At 47.0% G+C, this 21,603-nt stretch overlaps 2 protein-coding genes and 1 long non-coding RNA gene across 5 annotated transcripts in view; 1 reads left to right on the top strand and 2 right to left on the bottom strand.

The window, feature by feature from the left end:
• Positions 1-1,174: 1,174 nt before the first annotated feature.
• LOC118696316 (uncharacterized) lies at positions 1,175-6,064 on the bottom strand. The gene is made up of 2 exons (XR_004981646.2): positions 5,431-6,064; positions 1,175-5,219 (listed from the first exon to the last, which is right to left on the bottom strand). It is a non-coding gene; the product is annotated as an uncharacterized LOC118696316 (long non-coding RNA).
• Positions 6,065-6,244: 180 nt separating this feature from the next.
• Positions 6,245-21,263, top strand: ATP1B1 (ATPase Na+/K+ transporting subunit beta 1). The gene is made up of 6 exons (XM_036398358.2): positions 6,245-6,529; positions 9,085-9,213; positions 16,305-16,460; positions 17,137-17,321; positions 19,185-19,265; positions 19,863-21,263. The coding sequence occupies exons 1-6, from the start codon at positions 6,430-6,432 to the stop codon at positions 20,127-20,129; spliced, it is 918 nt and encodes a 305-aa protein (XP_036254251.1). The 5' UTR covers positions 6,245-6,429; the 3' UTR covers positions 20,130-21,263.
• The window catches only part of NME7 (NME/NM23 family member 7), an 88,536-nt gene continuing 88,008 nt past the window's right edge, over positions 21,076-21,603 (bottom strand). For all 3 annotated transcript variants that reach the window (XM_036398223.2, XM_036398145.2, XM_036398065.1), the window contains one exon: positions 21,076-21,339. In XM_036398223.2, coding sequence (XP_036254116.1) covers positions 21,307-21,339 — 33 coding nt within the window. In that variant the 3' untranslated portion in view covers positions 21,076-21,306. The remainder of the gene's footprint in view (positions 21,340-21,603) is intronic.

Genomic DNA, 21,603 nt, shown 5'->3' with positions numbered 1-21,603 from the left:
CACCATCCCACTGATGTTTAGGAACAAGTTGAACCTGAACTTACCATTCCCATTGCCAGGTCCTGTGTGGTGCTGCTTAGATAAGCCTTGCTCCTGATGGCTAAAAAAAACTGTTTTTCCACTCTGATTTTTTCTTTTTAGAAATTTTGGTTTTCTTTTTCTTTTAGAGAAGGCCTCAAAATAGTTTTGGAGTTTATTTAGTTCTCGTTCTTTGACTTGGTTTCCTGCTAGATGTCCCAGGCTAGCTGGCACTGGAGACAGCAGAGCTCTAACTGGAGCAGACAAGCAGGCTGGTGCCCAAATACAACCTTCATCAGAAACCCTGTATGGGGCTTATGATCAGGGCCAAGTGGAGAATGAAGTCCTGTGATCTTACTGCCTGAACAGAAAAGTGCTGGCAGCTGTTGAGACGGTGCACAGTGCTTCGATACCCAGTAGGAGCCAAATGGGAACAATTTTTTTGGACCAGCAGGGTTGAAGCTGTATCAATGCCTCAAACTTGTAGCTGCTGGCTGCATCAGGAGCTCATGTAGCTGCCTGAGCTTGGTGGCTGCATACCAGGAAGCTGGCTACTGCTCCAGTAAGGTTCCAGGTGCCTATTATCACAAAACATGTGCTCTTGATAGCTTCATAGCTAGTTCCTGGGTAATGCTGCTTCCTTGTGTGGTGATCACTTCCAGGTGTGCCTAGGAAAACAGGGTAGGTTTCATGGAAGACAGTATTTTCATATTATTTTCTGTGAGATCAGAGTAATTTTTTCCATCTAAGCCCAAAAGCAAAATTCTGGCAATATGATATGACTTCTGCTGCCTTCCCAACTTTCTGTTGCCTTTGTCTCCATCAGAACAGTGTTGGTAGCTGGCAGGTTTCACTGTAGCAATCACCAGAACCCCACAATGTCCACCAGAAGTATTTATTCCAGTTGTCAAACACCAGGCACACATCATGTAGTCTCTATTGCATCCCCCTTTTCTGTCTACACCTGCCATCCAGCCCACCCCAAAACCCTTCCTTTGTTCTGCACACAGTCACCAGTTCAACATAAAGCGAATCTTTTTTTCTATCACTGAGCATTTAGACTTTCTCCCTCCAGGACTGGTCAAAAGACTGCATCAGCTGGTCATTGTGGTAGGGAAAAGTGGCTCAGCTCACGTAAATTAAACCAAATCAGGACTGAAAGGGTTTATTGATTTATTAAGGACATGTAATTAATGGACAATCCATGAACTATATATTCAGGGTCTATGTCAGCAATACAGCAGTTCAATCACTAGGTTAGACACTTAGAAAACACTTATAAATTCCTGCTGGTTCCTAAACATACCTTTGTAACTAATCCCCAGACATGTGGGCATCAACCCCTCTCTCACTGGCATGGGAGTCACTTCTGGGAGCACAGCTCCCCCAGTTATGTCCTTTTCCCACTGGAGTTGTGGCCACTCCAGCTCTGGGGGTGCCCACACCACTCCCAACAATCAGCTAATGCATCTGCTGGCAGGCAGGGACACCAGCAGGTCTCACCCCCTCCCAGAGTGTGAGTCCCACATGCTGCACCCCATGGGGTCAGGCCATGCACTGGGTGCCTGCTGCTGATGGTGTCACATGGATGGGGAACTGCTGCATCTGACCTCCACAAAGGCTGTGATGTGCCAGACTGGATTCTGACAGTCTGAGGCCTTTCCCTGACCCGTTTCTGGTTTTTATTTTTCTTTTATACAGTCTTTCCAACGAAGTCATTCTTTGTCTCCAAATTGTCTTTGTTGTTCCCTGGTTACCATTTAATCCAGCTGATGGATGCCATCCTCTTTAGCATGATCAGCTGATGTCTGCTATTTGTTTTCCTCTTCAGCAAAAGAAGTTTTGGGCAAATGCCTCAGATACTTTTTGGTTTTCCATCCATACATGCTCCTTAGTGTCACTTAACTGTTTTATCGGCTGTTGTCTTACACCTCATTTTGCCAAGAGTGAGCTGTGGAGGCACTCCACCATAACTAAAACTGACATTAAGGAAAAGAATAGTGTCCCCATGTCTGAATTTGGGGGGAGGTTATTTCTACACATATCTACTTTCTCAGGGCCTACTAGTTCATGAATCCTTGACCTTTTAGTTACCTCACCTTGCACAACTATATGCAGTTAATCTGTTTAAATTGTGCAGTCATTGTGCTCAGAGAACCAATTGCATATGTCTGTAAATCTAATCTCTAGTGACCCCATACCTGTAAGAGGGACAAGGAGAGGAAGGAGGAAGACTTGAAAGACAGTGTTGTCCTGGGAGACAACATACCCTGTTTGAGCCAGTGTTATGTGTAGCAGCCCCTGAATGGGATTTTTTTCTCCTGAACATCCCAGGCAGAAAATTGGAGGACAATCCCAAGGCAGTGTCCTGCAGGACCAAAAAGCTCGCATGGGCACCAAACAATGGCATGTACTTTGCTGGGACTCTGAGGGCAGTTCTTGAGGGTCACTACTGTCCCCCTCAAGGCCACCAGAGGACTACAGACTGTTTACCATCTGGCATCTTGATAGCAGTCTGAGGGCTGCCGTTCAGCTCCTCATCCTCTCTCACCTGTTGTGTGTGATGCAGGCTTGGTGCCAAGCAATTGAGCAGCTGCCCTTTTTCCAGCTCCTGGGCATGCCCATCCCCATTTGTTTGCAGTGGCAGCCCATGGAATAGTACTGACTTGAGGCCATTTTGCACACTTTTGTCACCTTATAACTTGCACTTGATCCCACAACCTGACTTGCTCCCTGTCCTGGCATGCCTCTCTGCTGCTGCTCATCACAGCATCACCCACAGCCATCTTCAGAGATTTTCTAGATCACACATTGCCCAAAGTTTCTGTGTGACCATTAGCAGCACAGTCTCCTTTCCCCCCAAAAATGGCACTAAGGGGCAGAAATCAAGCCAGGCAAATCCTTACTTTGCTTTGCTCTGCACTGGCCATTTCTCTTGCTGCTACATTAGAAAGGGTTGTCCACCCTCCTGCCCCATAGTGAGCACCTTTCCCTGCTCTTGGTGCCTTCTTCCAGTCCCACAAAGCAGGAGATGGAAAGGAAGCAGGAAATCTCTTTGATGGCTATGCTCGAGGCAGTGAGGTAAATGCTTAGCAGCTTTCATCCTGTAGGTTGTTCCTTCCTAGGTGTCAATGCATAGCTTTCCCTGACCCCATCCTTTGTCCTGCAGCTAATCTCCTGGACATGCATTGCTTTGCACATTTTGGTCTTGGCAGTTTCCAACATTGCCTCAGGCCCTTATCGCCTTAAAAAATCAGATCATACGGTCGTGGCCTTAGAGACTGCCTGATTGGTATCTGAGCAGCCAAACAAACAGTAAACTTGAATAAAATTTGGCACCTCATTGCCTATTAGTGCTGCTAATTCTGAGAGGGTAATTCACAGACATCAAGGTAAAGTGCATGTCCTGAGCATGCACAGGACAGAGTCTTCAGTTTTGTAAAAGGTTGGCAGGAATGGTTTGAGACCCTCATGAAGGGCATTTTGCCCATTCCACATCCTGCATGCCCCAGCCTGTGCAGTCACAGGGATTTGATATTTCTGGCCACCACCAACCCAACAGGACTTGTCTGTGTATTTATACAGAAATACAAATGCTCGCAGGAAGAGGAGAGAGTTTCCCAGTGATCCTTGAACAAACACTGATGAAGCCAGGAGCTCCTGTAGCTCAGTTTCGACCAGCAGCACTGGAGCTTGTAGTGATGGCGTGCCATGCTGCAGGAGGAAGATCGTGTTTCTGGGTGGCTATTTACTATGTAATTGTAATACAGTTCTTTAGATCTTCTCTAGTTGCTTTCTCCAAACTCACTTTCTGTGGTCATAGGAAATAATGCTGTGGTAGAGTGCATCTCCATTAAAATCTTCCCTGATTTCAGTGTCACCATGAACCTCCCTGAATGTCCCATGCCTGTTTTGTTTTGGATGACCCTATTGCTCAGGCAGAAGGCAGGAAGGAGAGGGCTGCACAGATTGCTGCTGTGAGTTATCTGCTCTGTGGGACAAACAGCTAACTCATGTGCTGTTTGTCCCACAGAGCAGATGAACTGGGTCCTAGCCCGTAGAAAACATGAGACATAACAGGCTGTCTGGTGAGCAGATTTCATGCCTGGGTGACACCACCATGCACCCATACATAATTCCCTAACTACTGTCCTTTATAGGGTAGCACACCTGAGCTATAAAATTGCACCCAGGGCGTTAGAAGGAAAGTTGGTTCAGCTCCTCAGTTGCCACTGCAGACTTGCAGCAGCAAGCTCTCAGCCCAGCAGCTGAGAGAAACAGGCTATCTGGCAAGAGCAGCAACTGTGCAGTGGTCTGGGGAGTCAAAAATGGGTGGTTTTTCCTTCAGCAGTGCTTGTGTATTTATTGGCTTGATTGTAATCACAGCTGCCTTAAGTTGTAACTGATACTGCCCTCCCTGCAGCATAGAGTATGTTCGCTTGGGTATCAGGTACTGCTGTCTGTGTTTGCTTTTGTTATCAACCACCATCACCAGGACTCTTTAAAAGACCAGCTCTGACCCAGACACCAAGGAGAAAATAGAGATTCCAATTATCCTCTTCTCCGTAGCTCTCTGGCTCTTTTCCATCACATAAACACCACTGAGAGCTGATTCTTCTAATCCAGGATGAAAATCTGTGTGGCACACCTGGCTCCCTTTGATCATGTATAATGTATCAAGGTGCATTCATCAAACCAGACACTCCCAATAAACACACACTTCCAGGTCTTCTAGGCACACAACCTCCATGTATCTCTAACCCATAAGCCTTCATGGCTTTGAGAAGTCTGGTGGCATGTCTAAAGCTAAGGAAGCCATGCTCAGCCACTGCCATGAGTGTAGCTGTAACTAGTGTAATAGAGAGTATCTGGCCTGTCTGGACCTAGAGTGGCCCCAGCAAAGTAAGACTGAGGGCCTAAAAAAGCAGGTCTTGTTGCTTCAGGGGCTGGTTCAGGGTTGTAGCCATGGAGAAGGGTGCCTCATTATGGCTTGCTCCTAAATGCTAGCTTTAATGGCTTAGGAAGGGTATGTGATGATGGTGGCCAGACCACTTCTTCTTGAGACCTGAGAAGAGCATGTTGAGTTTGGGTGGTCCTTGATTCCAGGCTAGGTCATTCTTGCAGGGAACTGCCAGAATGTGCACCTGCTAGGTAGTACCATGGAAAGGCTCATCTTATGTGCATTCATTGCAACTCCAGACCTTAAGGAATAAAAAAAAAAAAAAAAAGAAAAAAAAAAAAAAAAGAAAGATGGAGCTAAAGTTCAGAGAATGTATCAAGGGCAAGAAAATATGTGGACTACAATATTACAACCCGACAGGAATTTCAGAAGTAAACCCAAGTATGCTTGGATGCACAGATTTAATTTAACTGTCCTGTAATGGTACCAGGGGACCAAGGCACATTGGTTACCTGTGATGACAGAAGTGTCTCCGCAGAGAAGCCCCCAACCCCACCCGGCCGGGCCAGGGGTGCGCTGCCGGCGGCTGTGGCGTTTGTGCAGCGCCCTGAAGGTCACCCCGCAAGGGCGGCGGCGGCAGCTGTCGCATGTGCAAGTCGTGTCCCTTCCGCCACAGGGGACGGGCAAGGCCCGCTGCCACCAGGAAGCCCCTGCCGGCCCCTCCCGACTAGTGCTCCCAGGGCGCGGGCGGCGGAGCGCGGGGCCGGGACGGGAGCGCTGTCGGCGCTCATTATTCCGCAGCCGCGTTACACGTGAGCCTGTTGGAGTGTGGCGGGCCCGGCGGAGCGGGGCGGGCGGCCACGCGAGGCGCCAGGAACAGGAGAGGGACGGTGCTCAGCAGCGCCCAGCCGACCGGCTGTGCTGCGGGGAGCAGGGACCGCAGGGAGCGGGCGGGGCGGGAATACCGGGAACGGGCGGGCACGTGTGCGGACCAGCGCGCGCACAGGTGTGCGGGTGCGCGCACACACGCCCGCAGCTACAGCCGGGCAAGGGACACGCACCCCCGCGGTAGCACGCACGCACCTGTCCGGCCCAGCAGGTCGGAGCTCCGGTGAGCAGTGGGCGCCCGCACCCACCCTTCCCCCCGGCGCCGGTGCCGGTGCCGCAGCCCCCCGCCCCCTCCTTGACGCTCCCACCGTCGGCGCGCCCCCACCGCGCCCCACCCGCCCCGGGCTCCGCCCGCGGAGCGCTCGGCGGATCCGCATTGGCGGCAGCGCGGGCAGGGCGGAGCTCGCGGCGTATATGAAGGGGCGCAGCGCGGGGAGCGCGGCTGCTCCGTGCCTCGTGCCCTCCGCCGCGCTCCCCCCTGCCACTCCCGCGTCCCCCCGGCCGCCTCCCCCACTCTGCCCCGTTGGGCCGGGGCGGGCGCACCCATCCGCACCTTCTGGGGCTGCTCCGCCTGCTGAGGGCTGTAGGTCTCTGCACGCTGTTCGCCCACCCCGCTGCTCGCCATGGCCCGCGGGAAGGCCAAGGACGGTGATGGCAACTGGAAGAAATTCATCTGGAACTCGGAGAAGAAGGAGCTGCTGGGCCGCACCGGGGGCAGCTGGTGTGAGTGCGGGGCCGGGGGCGGCGTTGCGGCGGGCGCTGCAGCACGGCCCCGGCGCTCCGCCTCCGCCGGCTGCGGCGGGGCTGCGGCCGGGGCCGGGGGGGGCTGGCAGCAGGGTGTCCCCGCGGGGTGAGGGAGGCAGGGACGGGGTCCCCCTGCCCTCTCCCCTCAGTGTCCGCCGGGGCCCCGCGGGGGCCGGCGAGCGCTGCCCCCCGAGTGCGGCTCCAGGTGGGTCCGGGGGTGAGGCGGGGTCGGGCCGACCTTGTCGAGGGCACCTCGTCCTTGGGTCTCCTTCCTTTCCCGATGGCTGGCCCGGCCCGGGAGCATCGCCGTCGGGGGACCCTGACTTCCCAGCTCTCACCTGTCTTAGACCTTACAGAGGCTTTTTCTTTTTTCTGTTTTCTCTGGATAAATGAAACTAAGCGAGTTTAACTCCGCTGAGAAAGAACAATTGACTTTTAATATCTCCGCAAGAAGGAAATGGCTCTATGTGCATTCCTCATAAATGCTTGTGCTGTATTCATTGCATTTAGCTTAAAGAGGCTTTTAATTTCTTTACGCTAATAACAGCTGTCCAGTTGCTGCCAACCACAGCCGGTGTTGCCACCCTTGCGATATTGAATTCAGCTCCTATTGTAATGGATCGGCTCGGAGGTGCCACATCCAGAGCCGGCAGCTCTGGCAGGTGGACTAGAGCAGGTTTCTGCCGTATCTTTACGTGAGCAGAATGGGGTTGTGGGTGCGCATGGAGAGGTATTTTCTGCTTCTGAGGCACCAGGCAACTGCGCAGCGCTTTAAACGCGGAGGCTGAACCAGGTCCTTCTCCCAGAGTGTCCGTACCTATCTGCCTAGGACTGATTTCCATTTGCTGAGTTGATCTGCAGGCTGCCGATTAGATTCTTCTGTTATAAGCCTACCTGTTGCAAGAAGCTTTTCCCTTCAACCCCGTGGTGCTCGATTTCTAGACCCACTGTGTATTTTCTGAGACCTTGGAGTGGTTTTGACCTTTAAGGTGTCTTTGGCGTTTAGAGCATCCTGGCTGGCAACCTGATTAAATAAGCTACCTCCCGGCGTTTGCCTTTTGATGTTACAAAACTCAAAGGCATTACGCTGCAGACAACAGCATTAGTGTTTGGTTTGTTACAACAGCACCTCCTATGACCGTGCTCTGGAAAAAATTTCCACACGTCCCTGACGTCACGGCCATTTGCTTTACGCTGCCTGGATACCAAAGAGTGCTTTAACTCCTGGAGCACCACGTTACTGCACCCAGCTCTGCCCTCCAGCCGTGGCTACCTCTAGTGCACTCGAGGAAGACAAGAGGATGGAATGCCTTTCTGATAGTGTCCGTCAGCCTCTGTTTCTCTGGGTGGCCCTCCTGTTTGCCTGTCTTTCATAGACTTAGAACAACCAGATGCCAGCTTTCATTGTGAGGCTTCTCTAATGATGTAGGTTTTTGGTTTTTTTTGATGGAACTGGGGAGTGAGGAGGAATATTTCCACCCACTACTTACTTCCCTTCTCTGGGAGCTCATCACTTCAAGTCCTTCAAAAAAACTACATCTGTTTTGTTTGCAATTAGATGAGGGCAGTCTGAGATATCCAGTAGGCTCGCTCTCAAGTTGTCTTTGGCTTCTGCCTGTCCCTGCAGCCTGATGAGCAATACAGTTGCTTGGCATGGGCTGGCCTACCCTTGTAGGTGGCCTGGTGGTGTGTAGTACAGCATGTTACCCTGCAGTTAATCTGTTCAGATAATCCTTGTAAACTGGTAACTGATACCCAGAGCTGGGCTGCAGCTCCGTTCTTCTCCGTTCTTCCCAGTCCCCCCTCAAGATGGTTCTAGATGATGCTCCTTTTAGACTGAAACTACATTTAGTCTTTCATGGTTATGTAATTCACTAATTGGTATGAGCAGTGCAAGAGTGTCTTTGTAGGTATACAAGCCTTGTAAATGTGCAGTATTTTGACACCTTAAGAGTACTTTCCTACATTTGAGATGGAGTACTGAAGTTAATTGGGCCTGAACTTTTTACCCGTTGTCCTTTTTTTGGAGGTGATGGCCTGAATTACTAGAAGAGATCAGGCTTTACAATGGCTTGTAAACGTGAATGAAACACTTACTGATACTGCTCCTGGAAATAGCTTTGAGCCCAGAGCTATGTGGAATGAGTATCCTTCAAGCACACCCATGCTTGCTGTGGGGCACTTGGATCACTGATCCTGGCAAGTGCAGGGGCCTATGGTGGTGGTGCTGGGTCAGCCAAGGGATCCTTGAAGGTGTGGGGGAACATGGTTTAGTCTTTATATTTTATAAGCCCAAACCCTGATTCACAGATTCATTCAGGAGCTCATGTTTCCCTACCACCAAACAACTGGAGTGCCTTACATTTCCTGTCTGCATCAGGGCATAATCTCACTGTTAAATAGATGTCTTTGCAACATCTGAATTTTGTGTGCTGGGCACCTCCTTGCAAGTGGCAAAGGTTGGAAGTGCTGTCCTGAAGCATGACTGCCAGGAGGGCTTGATTTGATTCCTCTTTATTTGTTTTCTCTTGCAGTTAAGATTCTCCTCTTCTATGTCATCTTCTACGGTTGCCTGGCAGGTATATTCATTGGGACCATCCAAGTGATGTTGCTCACTGTCAGTGAATTTGAGCCCAAATATCAGGATCGAGTGGCGCCTCCAGGTAACTAAATAGGAGGCTCGTGTTTGACTTCGTGCGAGCTGTTCTGGGAAGGCGAGGTTGGTTACTCACCTCAAGAAGGAGGATGAAATAAGCGTGTCATTGCTGCAACACATATTTGTAGGGGGTGGGTATGTTCTCAGCCTTCTGTGTTAACAGTACTGGGGCTTGAAGAAAATCCTGCTAGAATTAAAGGTTACATCACGGGAAAAACATCTCCTCTCTGAGAGGAACTTGAACCTGCTTTGGTTTTCCCTTCCCCTAAGCTGAAGTGATGGGGTGAGGCTAAAAGGCTTCACTTTCGGGAATAGGCTGTATGAGGAAGCTGAGTTCGGTTTTTCTTTCTTCAGAACCACTCTGTTCACATGGGTAAGTGAAGGGATAAAGATAAAATGTCTGCTCTATCAGTGGAAGCGGCGTACCAGTACCAGTTCTGGGAGTGCTCATGGAATTGTTTTATCCAACACCAAAGTACCCTGTGCTCTAGAAATGCTGTGGCACTCACTAGTGGGAATTGCAACTGATTGGCATGGGAGGTGAAGGGAGGGTTGGGTGGGTCTGGTAGCTGCTGCTGTGTGACCTGTCCTCACAGACGTAGAAGTCTCTGCTCAAAATGATGCCTGAGCAGTGCCTTTGGCCAGCTGGCCTTGGGTAGGGCAGAAGGAGCACGTGGCCCTTGCCGCAGGTTTGCGCTCCGCCTGCCCAGGCTGTGCTGCGCTATCCGACTCCCGCCGCAGCCGGGAGCTGGAGCGCAGGGGGAGCTGCGCAACTGCTGCTTTCCCACATTGCAAATGACCTTGAGGCTGCCTGGCACTGGGCATCCTAACGATCTGTCTCCAGTTGCTCTGTGAAACAGTTCAGAAGCTTTTAATAACAGTGGCATTTAAGTGACAATTGTGACGCTGATGGCTTGTAGCTACACAAGTTGGCCCTGATGCTGTGCCGTCTTGCAGCCCCACTACCTGTAGTGCTGTGCTGTGAATCCCTGCCCTAAACACAGGGAATGTCACTGTCACCAAATGGTGCTACAACTCAGCTAAGTCATCTTTTCCAGATAACTGCTTTTCTACCAACATGCTTTAAACACAGAACAGAGGCTCGAAATTCCTGTGTTAGTGTGTTATACGTCTTCATGTGCCACCACCATGGCCGGGGCAAATGCTGTCTTAAGCACTGAAAGCAGCTCTTTTAATCTCTGCAGTGGACCCTGACATTTGCAGGAAAGACTGTCAGTGATACTGCCCAGAGCCATTGGCTGCATCTGAAAAGCCAACATGGCTAATGCTGGGGTAATTGTTACTCAGTAATGTGTTTTTCCCCTTCATGAAATAATTAGCAAAGGCAGCCATGGATCTGAGGTCTCACCCAGATAGCCCTGCTGTTCAGCCAGATGTCACATAATTACCTGTTCTAGGTAAACGGATTGCTTTCTATGAAACAGCAGTTTATGATTCCAATTTCAAAGCAACTCTGGTAAAATTTTTGTGAAAGACTTCACCCTGCAGAGGATTTTTATAAATATCTTAATTGCATACTGCACCAGTTATTCTGGGGCTTCTTTTTTTTTTTTTTGACAAAGGAATTTAATTTCAAGACAGTCTTGTAATGTGTACTGCAGAAATCAAAATGGAGGAACAATGACAAGTTTGTTAGGAATCTTTTGTAATGGGTACTGAAATCAAGGGGAACACAATCCACCTCCTCGAATGTGTGGGACAGTGGGGAGCCAGTAAACAAGGGGTTTGAACCAAGCTGCAATGACATATGCATAAAACTTCAAAGAAATAATTAGTAAATAGAACAGGATCTTCTGCAGAGCATCACTTGACAGCACTTCCTACAGATGTAGACAAGTTGGTGTAGGGCATGGCAGAGGCTGGCACTTAGTATCCAGTACATTCCTTGTCCTGTAGCACAGCAGCTGCTAAACTGCGAGTCCAAAATCGCCCTTTAATGCAGGCTTTCAGAGACACTGACAGGTAGTGAGTGGCTGCACTGCTGTTTGGGGGGTCAGCAATCCCTGTATTCTCTGGCTGTGCAGGATTCTCCCCAGTGCTGCAAGCACAGCTGCTGTTCTGTCAAGGAACACATGTGTGGTGAGCACCAAACTTGAACTTTCTGTGATCTGAGACACCTACAAATGATGAGCTATATAAAGTAGGATATTGTGCAAATCTAATTCCTGGTTCTTGTGGGAAAACTTGTGAGCCAAGTAAGTATACTGGCAGCTTGATAAAGCCCTGGATTTTCTAGGGAGCCAGAAAAGCTGGTTTTATTCTTGTTACAGTGTTCTGTCCTTCTTGAGCAAGTCACTGTTGTTGTCAGCTCAGAATGCTTTGAGAAAGGGAAAACTAACTTGCCTTCAGGATTTGCAAGAGAAAATGCTGTAGGGGCTGCTATAATATCATTCTTGTTCTGAAATACAACAGATTTCATAACAGCAGCAGAACCTACAGGGTGTTGTATTGAGTTATTGACATGGGTATAACTTTGAAAGCCATAAAGTGCTATTTTTGTAGCCAAGTGTCATTAATACGGTAATTGGTTTCTGCATTGAACACAACAGGAATGTTATACAGGGCTTCAGGGCAAGCTGAGTATTGTACCTTTCCATTAGACTATTTTTTTTCTTTCTTTTGTCTTGTGGGGGAAGGGACAGTGCAGTTCACCTGCCCATCAGCCCTGCCATTGCGACAGCCCCAGCTCCCAGTTTCACTTGTGCTGCAGGCTCGGACTCTGCTTTGAACACAGAGCACTTACCCTGCTACTAGTGAAGGATGAGGATATTGCCTCTTAAGAAGCATCCTAAAAATAATGCTTCATTCTCCCCCTCCCCACCCCAATACAAATTGGGCTGTGTATCCTGCCATCTTGTGGTGTGCATCCCGTGGAACAGCAGTCTGTCACAGGCTGGCTGAGGGGAGAGAGCTCACTGCAGCCTGAGGCAAAGCTTTGTAATTGGTGGCTGGAAGGAAGAATCCCTGCTCCAGCCAGGGGATTTCAGGTGTTCCTGCTTCAGGCTCTGCTGGGCAGTGAGTGCATCATAGAAAGGCTGCTTTGGTGTGTGTTCCCCACTTGGCTTATTTAGCTTGGACAGCAGCAGCAAGGTGGCAGGGAGACTTCAAAGGAGAGTGTGCTGTCTCCTGGGAGGTTGCACCTCTTTGCTTCTCTCATCTCAGCAGCACCTGTGCTTGGGAAAATCTCAGTCTCCAGCACGTTGCAGCCAAGCAGGTTTTGCTGCATTTGCAGAAAACTCAGACCTGTTTTTTGCACTTTGGGCATGAGGTTGACTGCAAGCTTGGAAGGACATTGTTTGATATGGTGGCTTTTAAAATCTATCCTCACATAGTGAGCTGGGGGAGGGTGTAGTGATCACTCAATTTGTTGTCTGTGTCATCTCAGGAGTGTTCATACTCATTTGCAACAAAGATTACATGGTACTTGGAAATGAGCACGGTGTGAAGGAGCAAGAGTGGTTACTATGGCCTTATACGACTGTTCCTAATAATAAGCCTGACTTCCCACTTGTAGTTTCTTCCTCTTTACCCTCAGGATACTTCTCCTGAAGTCTTGCTGTTGCAGCTTAGAATGATAAAATCTATGTGGAAAACTGTTTTTAAATGAACTTGAATAAATAGGATTTTAATCTGCAGTGGCATTTTGGAAGTGGAACTGTAGCCAAAGAAAAGAACCCAAATGACTTTACGTGGGTTTTTTTGGGTGTTTGATGTCCTTGTATAGTCACAGCCAACAAAAGGTGGTGTCCATTACCAACTCAAGGCATTGCTCATCATTTACATGGACAGTGTCAGCCAAGTGAAGATGAGAGTCTTATTTCCTAACAAGGCACTCTGAAGTGTCAGTTGTGGCAATTTTCTAATTTGTCTTTATTTTAGCAACGAGTTACTTCATTGTTTTGTGTGGAAAGAACAGCATAACATCTGCTGTGCATCTCTGTTGTAATAGCTTGAGATGCAGAGCTGTGTCATACAGATTATAGTCTGAGGATAGGGAGAGGGTTGTTAGACTTCTGGCTCTGAAAGCACCTGTGGGTTTGTTTCTTTTCCCCCATAGGACTTGCTCATGAATGGCTTCCTCATGTGCATGCAGCCCCTAAGAGCTTCATTTATGCCAGCCACACTCTTCCCTGGGTGTCTAGCAATACATGCCAGGTAGTACTGCAGGGCTCAATTTTTAAGCATTTTTTCTCATCCTGCTTGCTTAAGTTGCCAAGTGGGGGTGAGAGAATGTTCCAGAAATGTTAGTGTTCTGCAGAGGTTACCTTCTGCCATTGTACAACATGCTTGGTTTTCCACACAAGATTGCATAAGGTTTCAGTGATAGTGCTGCTCTGCTAACACCACTGCAGCTTTTAGTTTGGCTATGGGATGTACAGAAGGAAATGATACATCAGGGCTTAGGGCTTTGCATCCAGTCAGTTGCAGGCATGTGAGAATGGAGGTTATGGTAGAAGCCAGTAACACAGTTTTTTAATTAGGATAACAGTATTTTTCATTACAAGTCTTTAATATTCATAAAGATTGTCTTTCTTACTTTGTAAGTGGGAAGATTGATCTCCACTTTGCTCCTATCCTAAACAACGCAACCACTTGTGTGCCAAAGTCTAGTCTAGTCTGGTTCATCCATCCACCTGGAAATGCTCCCAGTTAGGTAGAAAACAGCCCAATTTGGGCCACGAGCTACCTGGCAGGAACAGTGGTTCCTTTGTTCTGGCTGCTGGAACAGCTGCTGGACGTACTGCCTGGGCTTCATGGCAGTTCTGTGGAGATGTGCAAGACAGGGATGCTTTGGGATGGCAGTCTGTTCTCCAGCCAAGTCACTTGTCTGATGGGCAGAGGGTTGGCTTTGGACTTCATCTATCAGTGGCCAGGCTCTCTTAAAGAGAGAACAGGGATCTTCTACTGGGTGGCTTTTACAAACCACAGAGATTATTGCTGACCTTTACATCACCTTTGCCAGGCCTATGTGGGTGCCCTATGTGTTACCTTGGCCAAGACAAGAAACAGATGGGGAGATCCTGAGCAAAACTGACAACTTCACTTGCCTGACTGGAACTAAACAAGCCTGGCCACGTTTCCTTGATTTTTTTTTTCTTTTTTTGTATTTATACACTTGAATATGTATGTGAATATGGATGTCACCTGTAACTTGAACTCTGGAAAAGGCAGACCCGGGAGAGGACCTAAGGCCTGGCCTGCTTCTGCTGCAATTCCAGACAGCCACTTCAGGTGACTGAGTCTGTTCTTCCCAGCTGAGTTGTAACATGAGAAGGGCTTCGCAGGATGGGTTTGAAGTCCCTTACTAAAATGGAAACTGGTGTATTTTTTCTATATATAAACTGTTCTTGAAGCAAGAAAATGAGTAATTGCTCGAAAAAGGGTTGAAAGCCACTGACTTTGGAGGGTAGGATGTCATTCTGCTAGAGGAATAGAGAATTGCTTCTAAACTTGTAAACTCAACCTGGTCCATTTGTAGCAGAGGGATTTTTGAGCAGTTAAAAGCTGCTTCAGGAATTAAACTTGAAACACCGGAGCTCCTTGCTGGACTTCTCGCAATCTTTGGTGACCAGGAGCTGTGTTTAGGGGAACAAAGGTAATCTTTGTCCTAGGTTACAAATTCCAAATTGGTGGGTAGTGGCAGGGGGGTGGGGGGAGTGGTGAGTTGGTTTGTGGAGGGACTGAGCAGAAGCACTCAAGTGGCTTTGGAAAAATTGCTGGAGTCACAAGCTCTTGTGGGTTGGGGCCAGCTGCCTAAGCTGCCTGAGTTTTGCACCAGAGAGCTTCTTGGCAACGGGCCTGTTCTGAAAGGTGTCAAAGCAAATGCTGCTCCCTTGCTCCTTTTCTTCATCTTGCTAAAATGAAGAGGACAAACTGAACTGAAGTCAGGCTCTTAATAATTACTATTATTTATTATAATATATATAATATTATAATATATAATATAATTATATATATTATATAATTATAATAATATTTAATATGTAATTATAATAATAATATAATATATACAATATATATAATGTATATACTATTATACTATTATTCTTCAAATGATAAATTCATTTTAAATTCCATGGCTTCCATTCCATGTATGCTTCCATGGCACCATCCCAGACCAACGCTGTCTGTAGTAACATCAGTACATCAGTCGTTGCCACAAAAGCAGTATGAACTTGGTTCCCATTACTTGAATTAAAGTATTAGCCATGCATCAATACTTTTAATTAAAATGTGACCTAAACATTGCATAGGAGCAACTATTTACAAGTTCCACAATGAAGAGCAAAGGAAGATTGTGCTTTTCATTATCTGTAGGCATTTCTTGTTTGTAGTCTCTTCTCCATGCATCATTATTATAGTTTAAATCTGAGCTGGTTTGCACAGCCCAGAATCTAGAGAGTCTTTTAAACAATTCTTCTGTTTGGTGGCATTTCCTACTCACCTTCTTGGTGATGAGCTGCAGATAAAATCATCTTCTGAGCTCTCTTACAGTCAGAAATACCCGAGGAGGCAGTGCTCAGGCAGCTGAATTTACTAAGAGAGAAAATGTCTCCTGCCCTGCATCCCACAGGGGAGACACACAAAGGCCACATGGATTCCAGCTGGCAGAGTGTGACCGGACTTGGGAAACCTTGTCTTTGTTGCAGGAGCTCACGAGTGTACAGCTGTGCTGTATCCTAAACACAGAGTTTGCAGACACTGAAGGCAGCCTGTTAGGGATACTTACGTTCTGTGTGGCTGGTCTCACACGCCACTTCCCTTCTGTCCTCGAGGAGGAGGCAGAAGTGCACAGGAGACCTGTGGTTGGTGCTTTTTTTTGAAGGAAGGCTAGACTTTGTAGCCTCACTTCTCCATTTTGTGATTTTTGTCTTTTTACCTGACACAAACACTGTGATTTAAGACTGTTGCTGGAAAGAGGAGAACCTTTCCTCCAGTGAGCTTAAGCTGCTTTGTCAAAGTTCTTAAGTCTGAAAAATAGAGATTATTATTAGGAGTTAAGTTCTTGGTATCACCTGGAGGCTGTGCAGCTTTGAGGTATACTTAATGTTTTCTCCCTGATTTTGCTTTTCTTAGGACTGACTCAAGTCCCCCAGGTTCAAAAGACAGAAATTGCCTTTACTGCTTCTGATCCCCGAAGCTATGAACCCTATGTGAGGAACCTGGATAATTTCTTAAGGGACTACAGTAATGAGCAACAAACTGAAAACATTGTGTTTCAGGACTGTGGAGGTAAGTCTTGATTGTTTCCTACAGCTGAGGACTGAATGATGGCTCTTTCAGGTCTACCAGAAGCTGAGGTTGAGCAGTGGTGGTCTGGATTTTCAGCTGTTCCAGCGGCATGTGTGTTAACTGACTGCTCATTAATTTAATTTGGGCAGACCGCACTGGGCCATACTTAGCAGCTTATTGGAGGGTTGGGTACCCCCATGTTTCACTTGGAGAACTCACTCTTCAGTTGACTCTGAAGATGGCACTGACCTTATTCTCTCTGAAACCCACAGGGGTTTTATTGATGACTTTGCTAAAGCTAGTGTTGGTCCTCTTTGTGCCATGCAGTCAAACGTTTGGGAGGTGTTTACCCTTAATAGGTTATTTGTAATCATGTGAATGAGACTCTCACCTCATAATACATCTGTATCAAATCTGAGGGGAACCCACTTGTAAAAGCTGCCCAGAAAAAAATGGTCTCTGAGCCAGATGATTCTGGAAGAAATCTGTTATAAAACAAAGCTCCATAAAACTTGCTGGTCTGGGAGCAGCCTTATGTTGGGGGGTGGCTGGGTGTCAGTCTGTGGAGTGCCTTAACTGCCCTGGTGAGGGAAATCCCACCTCCCCAGGGAAGTGTAAGTGACACGCACAAGATCCCAATGCATGTGGTTGTGTTTTCCTTCCCCTGCTGTGACAGACACACCTACTGAATACAAGGAGAGAGGACCATATAATGATGCCCAGGGCCAGAAGAAAGTCTGCAAATTCAAACGTGAATGGCTGGAAAACTGTTCTGGATTACATGATCCCACCTATGGCTACAAGGATGGCAAACCATGCATCCTTGTCAAGCTCAACAGAATTATTGGCTTCAAACCTCAGGCAAGTATCTTTCTTCCCTTCTTAGCAGAATCTACTGATCAGGAGGAAGGGTTGGCTGCAGATTTGCTGTGCCTGCTTTTTGGTCTCCAGAAAGAGATCAGTATTAAACCCTTGCTGCAGAGGATAAACTGTGAGACAATTTGACTAATTTGCTTCAAAAATGCTTTTACTTGAAAAGCAGTGAAAGGTGTGCACTGCAAGTTGGTAACAAGTAGCACTGAACCTCACAGTGCAACCTCCTGGTTATTTATCTGGTAACTTCTGAGCCTGCTATTGGAGTTGCTGTAAAGGGGCATTTTCTTCAAATGATAAATTCCATTTTAAATTCCTGTACGCTTCCATGGCCACCATCCCAGACCAATGCTGTCTGTAGTAACATCAGTACATTTTGTCATGCCCTGATCCACTCAATTCTTTTCCTCAGGCAGTGCAGTCTTGTCTGCCTTGCCATAACTGCTTAATTAATTTATGAAATGCTAATATTAAATACCAGAGTGAAACACAGGCTCAGAAGAGTAAACTACATTTGAAAGGCACAGCTGCAAGAAAGGTGAGGAGGTCTTTAGTTAATTTATTGTAGTTTTCCCGAGGCTTTAGGATATCTCTCCTAACTGGTTGCTCTGCCCTTCACTCAAAGGGAAGTCTGCAGTAATGCTGAAGGGTGTTAATCTGGGTATTCATGGCTTTTCCTTCTGTTTTTTTTCCCAGTGCATTAAAATGCTAAAAATTTCTTTTAAGAATTCAGTGGCAAAACGTGTGCTGTTGAATAAGGTGGTGTGCAAAACCTGCCACTCTGTCTTTTGGATGGAGAACAGTGCAAATGGTGTTCTAGGCCACCTTCACTCCCATCTGTCAGGGCACTTGAGGATGGGAATTGGTGCTGTCTAACGAGTCCTGAAGAATGTTTTCCTTCAAAGAGAGCTTGCCCTGTGCTACAAAAATGGACAAACTTTTGGTTTATCTGATTTGTGGTGGAAACATTTTAGTAGAATGTACTGTGGTGGCTGTAGGGTGACATGAGATGTGCTTGTTTGATGACTGGGAAAGAGAAGGGTTTGTTGTGTTCCTCTCTTTTTTTGCAATGGAGCTCTGGAGACCTCCAAGACTGCATTAGACAGCAGGGTCTGGTCACGGAATGACTTGGCAGATTTCATTTAGAAACAATGCATCCAAGGCAGAATTTATTTGTGGTTCCACACTCCAGCAGAGACCCCGTAGTTCTTGCATTGGGAAAAATGTTTGTAAAGCAGATCTGAAACTGCAATGTTGTCAAACAATACTGCTGCACTTTAAAAGACCAAAGACCAGCTGGGTTAGTGGTTGGACTATGAGAGTTTGCACTCACACCTTTCTCTGATATACCCAGAGCTTTTGTTCTTCCTTGTTGGTGGTGTTGAAGTTCAGCAGTGTCAGGGTGAGACTGCCACACTTTGTTCTTTCCTGTGCATTTCCAGTCCTGATTACACACACCTGGCAGGCAGGTGGCAAATCCTGCACCAGTGCAATCCTGCCACTGCCTGAGCTTACAAAAACAAGCCCCACTAGCTATAGACACTGCCATGAAACATTTTCCCCAGGGGCACCATGGAACTAAACCCAGCCTGACCTGCTTGTATCCACAGCAGGTGAAGCTGTAAGAACAGCCAGCAGTTCTGCTTGGGTCAAGTTCCCCTGCTTCCAGTTGTGCTACACTACTTGTCTGTCCCAAGAACCACTGAGAGCTGTTGCCTCAGAACTGTGCTTAGAAGAGATTCCAGTTAATGGTGTGTGTTGAGTACTGTTGATCTTTGTTGCTGCAAAGGTGCTCCAGTCTGCAGAGGAGTGTCCAGTGTGTAACATCCCCTTGTTCTGGATTTCTTCTAGGCTCCAGTCAATGAAAGCCTCCCTCCTGAGGTTATGGCAAAATACAACCCAAATCTCATCCCTGTCCACTGTGTTGCCAAGGTGAGTTGGAAATGTGACAGAGCAGAGTTGGGAAGCTGCAGGGGATGACTAAGCCTTTGTCCAAGTGTAGTTATCCCCTTGCCAGCCTTTCCATAGACTAATGGAGTGGTTCTTACTTGGGATAACAGTAGTTTCTCAAAGCCCTGCTGATGGATCAGTTAGTGCTACCTTCACAGAGTGGGGTAAAAGCAAGATAGTTAAAGGTCTCTTCAAAAGTAGCCATTTGGCTTCCAAGTGCTGTGCTGGAGCAAAAAAAAAAAAGCCTCCATGGAAAATATTTCATACTTGGCATGGGCAAAGCAGCTGAGAAACAGCAAAGTTTGTGTAGCTAAAGCCTGTGCAATTGTACCACAGGATGCCCTGATGGTTTCTAACTGTGTAAGTGGCTGAGGCTTTAAATTAGGCAAAGCCCTTTTCCTGGCTGATGTGCCCTGACATGTCCTGTAAACCACTGGTGGCTCTTGTACTGTCACAGTGGGAACCAGCACTGACCAAATGGGAGGTCACAGTCTCACTGAAAATCAGCTGCTGATACAGCTGAGGGCTGCCGAAGTTTGGGTGGTTGTCATTGCTTGTGCCTCCTCTTCCCCCCTGCAGCGAGAGGAAGATGCAGACAAAATCGGCACAGTAGAGTACTATGGGATGGGCGGCTACCCTGGCTTCGGGCTGCAGTACTACCCCTACTACGGGAAGCTGCTGCAGCCGCGGTACCTGCAGCCGCTGGTGGCAGTGCAGTTCACCAACCTGACCTATGACGTGGAGGTGCGCGTGGAGTGCAGGGCCTACGGGCAGAACATCGTCTACAGCGACAAGGACCGCTTCCAGGGACGCTTTGATATTAAATTCGACATAAAAAGCAGCTGATCGTAAGCACAACTCTCTTCTTCCCCCCTCCTCCTTCTCCTAGCCATTTAAAAAGGTTAAAAAAAAAAAAAAGAACAAAAAAGAAAACCTACTAGTCTTGAACAAACTGTCATACGTATGGGACCTACACGTAATCTATATGCTTTACACTAGCTTTCTGCATTTCCTAGGTTAGAATGTAAACAAAGTGTAGCAATAGGCAACAGATATTTATTCTACTGTAAATGACAAAAGAAAACAAAATTGAGCCTTGGGACATGCCCATTTTTACTGTAAATTATGATTCCATAACTGACTTGTAGTAAGCAGTGTTTCTGGCCCCCAAGTATTGCTGCCTTGTGTATTTTATTTAGTGTACAGTACTATAGGTGCATACTCTGGTCATTTTTCAAGCCATGTATTGTATCTGTTTTCTACTTCTTGTGAGCAAAGACTTTTTGCTGTCCAAGGTGTAAATACTCAATGGGACTAGAACTGGCATGAAACCTCATTATTTTGTTCCTTTTCAAAGAAAGGCCCACCTGTGATCCGATATTTAACAGCACTCCATAAGGCTTCTGGCTTTTTTGTGGTGTTAGGGTATTTTATTTGGAGGGGTGGCAGGGAAACTAACTTAAGTGAAGTCAAAGAGAATAGGTGATTGTGTACTGTGCTTTGTAGCGAATGCTGTCTCTCTCTCCACCTCTTCCCTTATCCTCCAGTATGTTGTGTGAGAGACTGGGTCAGGCTATCACTCTCCTTGGTGATAGGCATAACTCTGCTTTGTATATTTTCTTTTCTCTTTTTTTTTTTTTTTCCTGCTGAAGGCATCGCACACTGTGGTGCTAATGTCTTTATTGAATGTTTTAGCCATTTTCATGGTGGAAGAATTTTATATTTATGCAGTTGTACAATTTTATTTTTTCTGCAAGAAAGTGTAATGTATGAAATAAACCAAAGTCACATGTTTGAAAATAAATCTTTATTTTAAACTTTATAAAAGCAATGCAGTACCCCATAGAATGGTGTTAAATGTTGTCTAAAGTGCAAAACTCTATGTTCTAACATGTAATAATAGCCAGGAGTACAGTGCTCTTGTTGATCTTGTATTTCAGTCAGGCTGAAACATTGGACAAATAAATGAATGAACACACAGTTCTGTGTGCGTGTCTGTTGCAGTGGGTAAGGATGGAGCCTGTTAGTTGTCCAGAATCTTGAAGAAGTACTGCACCTATTTCAAACAGAAAATGGATCATTATCTCATTCCCAGACTGTCTCAGCACACGGGAGTTGAAATGATTGAAACATTTGAAACACTGAACTGTTACACATCAGTGCTGGGGTCTGTTCATTACTTGTTTTCCCTCTCCCTACCCTGCATGAGACACTGCTGTGGAACACCTGTGTGTGCTGGTCAGGATCCTAAAAAGTCTCTTCCCACTTACTGCACACGTTCCACCTCTGGAGGCACAGTCTCTGTGTTCCAGATAAAATT

Source organism: Molothrus ater, chromosome 2, assembly GCF_012460135.2.
Source record: "Molothrus ater isolate BHLD 08-10-18 breed brown headed cowbird chromosome 2, BPBGC_Mater_1.1, whole genome shotgun sequence".
Lineage (NCBI taxonomy): Eukaryota > Metazoa > Chordata > Aves > Passeriformes > Icteridae > Molothrus > Molothrus ater.
The sequence above is the reverse complement of the archived record's forward strand: the minus strand, read 5'-3'. Positions and strand labels throughout refer to the sequence as shown.

Bases quoted from the DNA above. Each gene is read 5' to 3' on its own strand.
- ATP1B1 (XM_036398358.2), top strand. From the start codon at position 6,430: ATGGCCCGCGGGAAGGCCAAGGACGGTGATGGCAACTGGAAGAAATTC. The intron at 6,530-9,084 runs GTGAGTGCGGGG...TTTCTCTTGCAG, and splicing joins CCGCACCGGGGGCAGCTGGT to TTAAGATTCTCCTCTTCTAT. The intron at 9,214-16,304 runs GTAACTAAATAG...TGCTTTTCTTAG, and splicing joins GGATCGAGTGGCGCCTCCAG to GACTGACTCAAGTCCCCCAG.